The 10,829-nt window shown below is 36.6% G+C and overlaps 1 protein-coding gene across 1 annotated transcript; it reads left to right on the top strand.

The window, feature by feature from the left end:
• The first annotated feature begins 1,148 nt into the window (after positions 1-1,148).
• On the top strand, positions 1,149-2,130 carry LOC112052889 (gamete and mating-type specific protein A). Its single transcript, XM_024092128.2, has 2 exons — positions 1,149-1,312; positions 1,698-2,130. The coding sequence occupies exons 1-2, from the start codon at positions 1,264-1,266 to the stop codon at positions 2,111-2,113; spliced, it is 465 nt and encodes a 154-aa protein (XP_023947896.1). The 5' UTR covers positions 1,149-1,263; the 3' UTR covers positions 2,114-2,130.
• The last annotated feature ends 8,699 nt before the right edge of the window (positions 2,131-10,829 follow it).

The following is a 10,829-nucleotide window of genomic DNA, read 5'->3' as shown; positions in this document are numbered from 1 at the left end:
TATCAGACGACAGACGTCCACTGCAGGTCATAGGCCTTTTGTAGGGACTTCCAAACATCACGATACTGAGCCACCTGCATCCAGTGAATCCCTGCGAGTCGCTTGATGTCGTCAGTCCACCTGGTGCCAGTGCGGGGTCGCCATTCCAGCACTTTGGGGCCCCAACGTCCATCGGCTCTTCGAACTATGTGCCCCGTCCATTGCCACTTCAGTTTCGCAACTCGTTGAGCTATGTCGGTGACTTTGGTTCTTCTGCGGATCTCCTCATTTCTGATTCGATCACGCAGAGATACTCCTAACATAGCTCGTTCCATCACGGGCACGGGCATGTCACGGGCCTGTTTTATATGTTTACTTTTTATATAAGGAACTTAAATGTACGTTGGCTGGTGAGATCATACATGTAGTTGGGTATGTAAGTGGAATAAGTAATTATGTATTTAGTATGTACCTACCTATTTATAAGAATCATTCGGCAGTGTAGTTACTAGTTAGGTTCGGTAGGATGAATCATTGAAATACTTAGTAATTGTTTATGGCTTATTTTGTTTTGTTTCTTTTGTTCTTTTTAGGACATTTTTAGGCTAGGTACACACTGATACGTTCACGGTTTACAATCGTGTATAAAAATCATACTTCGTATTCAAAAGTACATAGGTACCTATGTAATCTCGATAAATTATTACCTTACTTGGCCGGACAAAACCCAACGTATCATTTGAAGCTGCTAGCTGGCTGATACATCATCATCATCATTAACAACCGATATTCGGCTCACAGATGAGCACGAGTCTCCTTTAGCAGACATCACATACGTAAAAAAATTCAGGTATGCAGGTTTCCTTTACCGTTTGAGACACGTGATATTTAATTTCTTAAAGTGCACGAAACTGAAAAACTGGAGGTGTATACCCCGGACTGATTTCGAACCTATGCCCTCCGGATCCACTGGGCTATCACGTCTCTCATAAAGCTGATACATTAACGTCATATAATTCATCATTTTATGATCATCATATTTAAAAACGTTAAATAAAAATATCAACAGTTAAACTAAAACGTACCTACCTAAGATTAATCTTAATATACCGAGAAGCTTGCTATCTAGAGGTCAGCTTGGTAAAGGTCAAGTTGGATTGGCATTTCCATCTACGCGCAGTGTTTCGACAACACCGACACGACCTCCAGCAAGTCTCCGGTACCACGGAATATTTAAAAAAATAATTGATAGTAACTAGTAAACAGTGGAATTAGTGGGAAACCATGAAGATCTGTGCGTTTGTTTTGCTCTTTGTCTTTTGTTACGTACAATGTGAGTATTCTTTTGAAATTTAACTTTCATGTTCAGATACCATCTAAAATATGCGCAAATTAATAGTCTGTTTAGAAAATTTCACATCTCACTTCGAGCTTCGTATTGCTAAATAACTTTACTCTGTATTTGAATTTATTTACGAGTGTATAATTTTAAGAAATACTTACAATGAGTTAGACAATTAAATACTTAATTTTTTCTATTAATGTTAAAATGAACTTATGAACTAATACTGTCAACTTAAAATATAAAATAACAGACATAAATGGAAACAGATATAAAGCGATTCACGGCCTTAAGTAATAAATTTGTTTAAAAGAAATAGTGTAAAATTTCTTGTGCCAGTATATTAGATTATACGTTTGATTTCGTCGCCTTACAGGTCGCAAAAGCTATGCGCCGATCGACAAGAATGCTAACGTTGCCTTTATAAATATGGAAGGCGGCGGCATACGACCGGCCCCGCGCAATATCGGCCCCAACCCAGCACCGAAGCTTCCAGAAACACCGAAGCTTCCAGAGACTCCGAAGCTTCCAGAGACACCGAAGCTTCCAGAGACACCGAAACTTCCAGCTCAACCACCAACGCCTGTTAAGCCAGCACCATTGCCAGCACCTATTGCACCGAAAACGCCAAACCAAATAACTCCGAAACCAGTGTATCCAACACCTGCAGTGAAACCAATTTCTACCCCTGGGCCAAGAACCGTTCAACAACTAATAACCTATTACGATAGCCAGGGCAAAGCTAGCGTCATTCGCCCATATTCTTACAGCCAGGCAGTTAAGCAGGGCTAGATCCATATAAATAAAAACCTTTTTTTTTATCATTTAATAGCATAAAAAAAAAAATTATAACTTTAATTTCTCCTGTTCATATGCAACAATGACAACAGAAACAGTACTTCATGAATATTCATACAATAGAGAGATTTAAACAAAAGCGTAGGTATTTTACTTCCAATTAGTAATCCACTCTTTATTTAATTAATTTAATTGAATGTACTCGTAGGTAGGCACTTTCATAAGGTAATTTATACGGTGCGCTATGGAAAAGTCATTGACCGCCCCATCGACCGGATACATCTCTTAACATAAAAGGCATAATATATAGGTAACCGTAAACAATACCTGCAGCCTGCAAACCTGCATTGGATCAGTGAAAGTGACGACGAGCGAATAATGCCAGGATGTACCTAGTACAACCTACCTATATTGTGCATTACTCAGTAGCGAATGACGTATATCTTTTCATTTTAGCCGATCTTTCCCTGATTTTCTACGTTGTTCAAATTCTATAACTCTCTTGGGTGTATGTTTAGTTAGACACATATATAATTTACAACATATAATACTTTGATCTATCTACTATATAACATAATATAACTTAATATTTTATAGAGGAAAGATTTGATTGTTTGATTGTTTATACTATCCCCGAGTGATATTAGCTATAATATTTTATCCCCATATTCCTACGGGAACAGGAACCACGCGACTGAATCCGGCGTCTGGTAGTACACATAATAAATACATAGACATCGAAATCTAAAACGTTTGAAGATATTGCCAAATTTTTTAATTAGCAGATTGTTTTTCCTAAAATATAAATAATGTGATAGGAAGAATTTCCTTTCATATTTTCACAAAACTTTTCCTATGCGTTTGTAAAATTCTCCTTACTTGTAGTTACTAAACCATACAATATATGTAACAACCTCATCTGTCATATCAATCTATACCTAATTTTACTGATCAAACTTTTTAAACGGTAAACTTAAATGTATAATGTTACGTAATCCAGAGAAAGTATCAATGTTATTTTTGGAAAATACATGTAACAGTTTTACTTTCGAAATTCCTCGTACCTACATGTATTTGGTCTAATTTTCGGACGAAAGTGAAATTAATAGTAAACTGTTAGCCCGCTTAACTCTAACACTTGGGTAAGTTACCAATCAGAGAACTATTAATTACATTAATGTAGTAAATTAATGTACGCTTAATTCGAGATTCAAACTAATTTGCCCACAAGTATTAGGGAATATTTTGGCCTTTGCGTTACGAATAGAACCAATTTTTAACCGATTTCAAAAAGGAGGAGGTTTTCAAGTTGATCGGTAATTTTTTTTTATGAATATATAATGCGACTATTATTACTTTAGCCTCCGCAGTGGTATGCGGCTGGGCCGATAGAAGTTTTGGTTCAGGTCTAGCTGGTGGAGTGGCTTCGGCCGTGGCTAGTTAGCACCCTACCGGCAAAGACGTACCGTCAAGCGATTTTGCGTTCCGGTACGATGTCTAGTGAATTTTAATAAGTAGAGAATGAAAAAAACTATCTTCCTGGACCTTTTCCAGCTATAGGTCGCAATGCTGGTTGACGATCGTAATATTTTTGTGCTATTAGTAGAGGTTTACCGCCTACCATTGATGGTTAATATAACATCGTTTTATCAACTTACTCGTATCATCTGCTGTACCTTATCCCACTTAAGTGGGATCGGCAAAAATGTCAATCTCCTACATTATCTGTCAACTCATTATATACTCTTTACTCTTTATATATAATCTTTACTCTTTATCTATACTCTTTATATACATGTCCTCTTTCACACACTCAACCATCTCTTCTTAGGACTTCCTCTCCTCTTGTGTCCTTCCACTTGTAATTTCAATATTCTTCTAGTACTTTCATCCCTCCGCATTACATGTCAATGCCAAGCTAACCTTTTACTCCTCAATTTTTCTTTTTTTTTTTGGCGCCACTTTCAGGCTTCCTCTTATATACTCATTCCGTATTTTATCTTTTCTTGTCACACCACACATCCACCTCAACATACGCATTTCATTCGCATGCATTCTACTATCATCTGCAATTCAAAATATTTTGACGGCCTCCGTGGAGCAGTGGTATGCGCGGTGGATTTACAAGACGGAGGTCCTGGGTTCGATCCCCGGCTGGGCAGATTGAGATTTTCTTAATTTTTCCAGGTCTGGCTGGTGGGAGGCTTCGGCCGTGGCTAGTTACCACCCTACCGGCAAAGACGTACCGCCAAGCGATTTAGCAAAACCGAAAGGAGTGTGGATTTTCATCCTCCTCCTAACAAGTTGGCCCGCTTCCATCTTAGACTGCCTCATCACTTACCATCAGGTGAGATTGTAGTCAAGGGCTAACTTGTAAAGAATAAAAAAAAAAAAAAAATATGTCGAACTACTTACTCGTGTCTACTCTATTATTTACTAGCGGGGACCTATCGATAGCAAATGGCATTCCCATACATTTTTCTAATTTTCGAAGCGTTTGCGATCGTAGAAAGAGAATCGATGTGCCATTTGGCTACAGGACAGTGTTGCCAACTCCAAAATTTCGGAGTCCCTAGAATCTTAATCAAAAGTCGCTAGAAAATCGCTAACTAACTCCACCAGGAGCGGATCCACGATTTTGTGGAAAAAAATACCAATAATTTTATCGGAGACGGAAGGCGGTGTGAAATATTATAATAGGTGAAAAAATGGTACATAATTAGATTATAAAAGTTGTTGTTTTAATTACAATTTGCCAAAATACCTTTAAAAAACATTCTTGATTAATATATTTTTTGAAATATCTAAAGGTAGGTCTGTTTAAATTTGTAAAAACAATTTTTGTCGTCAAAACTTTATTTTAGTCGCTAAGGCATAAGCAAAAGTCGTCAGTTCTAGCGACTAGGTCGCTAAATTGGCAACACAGCTACAGGGGTTGTTTATATTATTAGTATACATACTCGTATAATAAGATGGTTAGAACAGAAATAGGGTTTAGGCGAATGCACTTTCACTGTTTGCCTGAGTCACTCTCGTTACGTCTACAGGACCTTCTACGCTCAATGCACTCCATTTGTATTGTGCAACGTGTTCGCATTTGGACCAAATCAAATAATAAACAATGATTCATTCACAACTTATAGACTAAGAGCCGGTGAACCACAGACCTTCGTCATTTTATAAAAGCTGAGAGTGTTTTTTTTTTTAATCTACAAGATAGCCGTTGACTACAATCTCACCTGATGGTAAGTGATGGTGCAATCTAAGATGGAAGCGGGCTAACTTGTTAAGAGTAGGATGAAATCAACACTCCTTTCGGTTTCTACACGACATCGTACCAGAACGCTAAATCGCGTGGCGGTATGTCTTTGTCGGTAGGATGATAACTAGCCACGGCCAAAGCCCCCCACCAGCCAGTACTGGATCAATTAAGAAATCAATCAGCCCAGCCGGGGATCGAACTCAGGACCTCCGTCTTGTAAATCCACTGCACATACCACTGCGCCTCGGAGGGCGTCAAAAGTGTGTCAGCTTATTGCTTTTAACAAGTTTGGACCGTGGTGGCTTTGGGAGGTAACAGGTTTTAAGGATTCAGACCCTTACCCGTCTAAGTAAAAGATTTTTTTTTAATATTTTTATCGGTATAATATGAGAAATGCTATCCCCTTTTGCCAGACACTTATCTTTATGGCAACCCTTCAAAAACACTATTTATTTTGGAACTTTAAGGGTCTCCCTGCTACCAAAACTCGGCTCCCAAAGTCACCACGGTCCAAACTTCATAATTGGCTACCGTATTTACTCATAGTAGGAGTATGAGCTGACAAACTTTCAGCTTTTATAAAATGGCGAAGGTCTGGGGTTCACAGGCTCTCCGTCTATTATTTTATTACATAACCCGGGTCTTTATGATGATGGACGTAACAGTTCGGTTTTTTGTGGTACTTAAAGAGTCACTTGTTATTTTCTTCTGCCACTTTTTTGTGTGGAACAAATAATAGGTTTCCTTAATTTGAAATGTAATTAGAGAGAACACAGATGGGCGGTATTTTGTCTCAATTCTTTTTTTTCTCAAGTCGTGTGAGATGATAAATAATATTCCAGTGAAAATCAATTGAACTAATAAGTAAACTCGTTATGTATTGTTTGTTGGAAATAGTTTGTTAAAAAGTGTTCTATAGTTACAGTTGTCTTATAACTTTCCACTGACAATTATAGAAATGAATTGGTTCTGTCGGGTAATTAGTAGATTATTATTAGTTAACCTTTAGCAATGATATCGTCGTCATCAACCCATATTCGGCTCACTGCTGAGCTCGAGTCTCCTCTCAGAATGAGAGGGGTTAGGCCAATAGTCCACCACGCTGGCCCAATGCGGATTGGCAGACTTCAGACACGCAGAGAATTAAGATAATTCTCTGGTATGCAGGTTTCCTCACGATGTTTTCCTTCACCGATTGAGACACGTGATATTTAATTTTTTAAAATGCACACAACTGAAAAGTTGGAGGTTTTTGAGACCGGATCCGAACCCACACCCTCCGGAATCGGAGGCAGAGGTCATATCCACTGGGCTATCACGGCTTTATCCACTGGGCTATCACGGCTATAGCAATGATATAAGGATGGCATTTGGTGTAGACAATTGTGCGGTTATCAATGTAGAGCGAGGCAGGATAGTGAGCTCTGAGAATATAGTTATTTCAGAAACTGTCATTCTCAGATCACTCCGTGAAGGCGAGACCTATAAATACCTTGGAATGACATAAGCACTTGGTATTGAGGCTGGGAATATAAAACAGATAGTGAAGAAACGCTTCTATGGCCGCCTGAAAAAGGTCCTAAAAAGTCTTTTATCAGGCGGTAACAAGGTGAGTGCCTTCAATAGCTGGGTACCCTTACTTACTTTTACAAATACACTTTTGGCATTCTAAAGTGGACCCAAACAGAACTGGATTTCCTGGACTGTAAAGTTCGCAAACTGCTGACGTCATACCGGATGCATCACTCCCGTTCATCTGTAATGAGGTTTTACCTCCCTCGCAAGTGTGGAGGACGTGGCTTCTTGAATGCCAAGAACCTATATAATCGTGAGGTGTGCAATCTCAGAGATCATTTTCTCAAGATGAATATGAGTATGTATCAGAATGTCGTAAGTTATTTATTATTTATATATTTTTTTTAATAATTCCCAATATTCTCATTTCTTCCGTTTGAAGTGGAAGAAGAAGTACACACGGATACAAAAATATTTTTCAATATTTTATTTAATGACTTTGTTCACATTTTTAATGCATATACTCATGCTAATTTACAGCTTTCTAGTTGTAATAGTCTCTACGCTAAACCGCGGACGGATGGACATGGCGATACTATAAAGGTTCCTTGTGGACTACGGAACCCTGAAAAGTAGCTTAAGTGCTTTGTTCTTTAGGTGCGACAATATTACAACGGACGGGAATCGATCCGATAACCTTTTGGCACAGAATATTTTTACTGTGCTTTTGGGGTTGAATCCGGCCCCTTAACCCCGGTGCTATTGTGGCCGTTTGTGAAAAATATAGTTAACCTACTATATTTTTTATTAACGATGTTCTTACACCTGTATAAGACTATACTTTGCTTCCTCTAATTTCCAGTTACTGACTACTATAACTTGAAATTAGAGGAAGTAAACATCATGTGGAATTAAATTTGTTTTATAATATGTATATTAAGTGATTTTTATTTGAACTTTCTTTTTCTTTAATGTGCTACATTAAGTAATTATGTAGGTTTGCGATCATTAAAAATATTATATCGTGAAAATATGTGTCCATCAACACCTTTAATTAACATACCGAATTATCTATTTTTAATAAAATATTCTTTTGGAAAATGTAATTAATAAGTAGGTACGTTTTAAAACAATGAATTATCATTTTCTGTATTCTGAGGAAATATCATGAATTCTTAAATATAATGTCGATATTTTAAGAAGAAGATTGGTAGGCGTAGAGATCCGAATCGTACGTATCGGCCGAATCGCATCAAATGAATTTTAGTATTCTTTTAACAGCTTTTAACATATGTTTACTGTGGTATAGCTTAGCTAACATCATAGGTACAAGTTCGTCCACTGAGCCGCATCGTATGGATCGCATCGAACGGATTTTATGTACCGTAATATTAAAAATCCGTGTGATGCCTACGTTTACAAGTCATTTGTATGTCAATGTGTCATATTGAAATATTGTACTCGTATATTTAACATCTATTGAGTATTGAAACTTGACCTCTGCACTCTGCACCACTGAATGTTTTAGACTAACGATTTATCATTCGAACAAGCAAATCCATCGCCGTTTCATATACGAGCTTAGACAATGCGTTAATCCTATAGCACAAGTACATGCTAACTAATCTACACACAATAACGAGATATCATTTTGTGGCTACATGCATTCTTGGGTTGGCGAAAGTGCTTTTACATTCGTAGTTATGTGAGTCTAAGAAATTATTCTCAAGTTTCAATTGCGTTTATTAATAGATACGAAACAAAGCCCGAACGTTTTTGTAAAGAGTATTGTACGATTGTTTTTAAACTCATGTAATAGCATGTATTCCATTCAATATGTACATCATTAACTAATTAATTAATTTCATCAATTTTCTCAAGTTCGTGACTAGATTTATGTAAAAAAATAACAAATTTATTAATACGAGGGTCTCGCCATGACAAACCCTTAATTCTAGACGATTTAAAAAAACGAAGATGGTTATTTCTAACATGAAAAATATTACAACCTGAGAGTCGATTTTGCACAACAGATAAAAAATTAGAAGGAATATTTGTAATCGGATGCACCAAAGTCTGGAAGATGACTTGGAAAGTAATGCCGCACCACCATGGTTCACCACGTTCATTATTTTGTCCGATTTACCATGAAAACCACATACACAAAGTTTGAGTAGCATGGTCATGATTATGTACAAATATTTTCGAAGTATGAGGCCTTCTGGCACAGGCACCATCATGCCCAAAACAAGGTCTCGTCAATGCTATTTATAAAACCTTGTATATTTAAACAACAATTTGTAGATTTCTATATTAAGCCTAAGGACCATAATTTAAAACCAAACTTTAGAAGTGTTTATATTTTAGATGAAAACTAATTATGCATTCTTTGCGACATCAAACAGGTACCATATTTTTAGCAGGTGTATTTATAATACCAAAAACAATGCCAGTACGTAATCGTACATTATAAGTTTCTATTATTAACTCAGTACTTAGTCATGAAATCTTATCTGAAGTTTACGACAAGAACATAAATCTATTCAATCCGTAAACATTAGAATTTCCAACATCCGCTTGGGACTCTCACTTTCCTTTAAGCTCCGGGCACGGGCGTGTTACAAAATACGCAAGATCCGCCCCCATTCTGCATCCGCGTCACCGCACTCGTATTGAATAACATACGCCGTTTGTTTCATTTTAATGGCCCTTTGGCGTACACGTATGAAACAATAATTTTGGTGCGAGGGTCAATGGCATGTTATTACGCTCACGTATTACGTTACTTTAAGGCTTGTCTACGTATGACCGAACTTTATGCATACTATGAAACACATAAAACTTTGCTTTAGTTGTGAAATATTAGAGTTATTCAAAAACTATTATACATAAAATCTTCTTCTTGTCCGCGGGCAAAGTCGCGGGTTTTGCATGAAATGGATTTCCAAAGAAGATTTATCTCGCTCCTATGGTAAGTATAATAATCTTACTAGAAGCAAAAAAAAATCTTTCATTCAGTTTTTCACAAATTCCGTGGAAACCATTTCTTCAAAAAAAAAAAAAAGTTTTTTGAGAGTATAGCTACGACTTATGAGTATGTTTATATGTAAGTTATATACGAGTACGTTTGTATGTTTGTATTTTTTTCTCTGGTTTATTTATTTGTCCTTTTTATTTAAAACAATTGTAATAAAATCACACTAATATTATAAAGGCGAAAGTTTGTGTCTGTGTAAGTGTGAAAATGTGTAAGTGTGTTCCTCTTTTACGCTGCGGCTACTAAAGCGATTTGGCTGAAATTTAGAATGGATTTTACTCTGGATTAACACATAGGTTACTTTTCATTCCGGAAAAATCCATGGTTCCCGCGGGATTTGTGAAAAACTGAATTCCACGCAGACTAAATCGCGGGCATCCGCTAGTACAATATAAAAAAAACTATGAAAAATTATTTTACTGGAAAGAAAATTATGAAATAATTGATAAAACTTTTTCTACATGACTTTGCAGCAGAATAAAATTGCTGTCGCATAATAAAAAGCCACAAAATATATACCAATCTGTTTAACAATGACGTTGATTGTTGCATTGTTTCTTGTAATATTAGGACGGTACTTATGATTATTATAGTAATGCGCAATAAATATATTATGTAAATCGGCACACTTAGTCTGGTGGGTCGGACACGGTGACGAATATAACCCAATTTCGTATGTATTCAATTCCGTTGTGACACACAATCATTGTTATGCAAAGCGGATCTTTGGAAGAACTTAGTTGGTACAACAACTTAAGTGAAAACATATTGTTTATGTTTGTACAAATGTCTTAAAATAACAATCTCTTTAGGAAATATTGTATTTTTTTTCAAAGGCGGCTATTATAATAATATAATACTAATATCATATTTTTTTGAGATTGTTTGTATCATAC

The sequence above is a fragment of the Bicyclus anynana genome, chromosome 1 (genome assembly GCF_947172395.1).
Source record: "Bicyclus anynana chromosome 1, ilBicAnyn1.1, whole genome shotgun sequence".
In the NCBI taxonomy this organism is placed as follows: domain Eukaryota; kingdom Metazoa; phylum Arthropoda; class Insecta; order Lepidoptera; family Nymphalidae; genus Bicyclus; species Bicyclus anynana.
The sequence above is the reverse complement of the archived record's forward strand: the minus strand, read 5'-3'. Positions and strand labels throughout refer to the sequence as shown.

Bases quoted from the DNA above. Each gene is read 5' to 3' on its own strand.
- LOC112052889 (XM_024092128.2), top strand. From the start codon at position 1,264: ATGAAGATCTGTGCGTTTGTTTTGCTCTTTGTCTTTTGTTACGTACAA. The intron at 1,313-1,697 runs GTGAGTATTCTT...GTCGCCTTACAG, and splicing joins TGTCTTTTGTTACGTACAAT to GTCGCAAAAGCTATGCGCCG.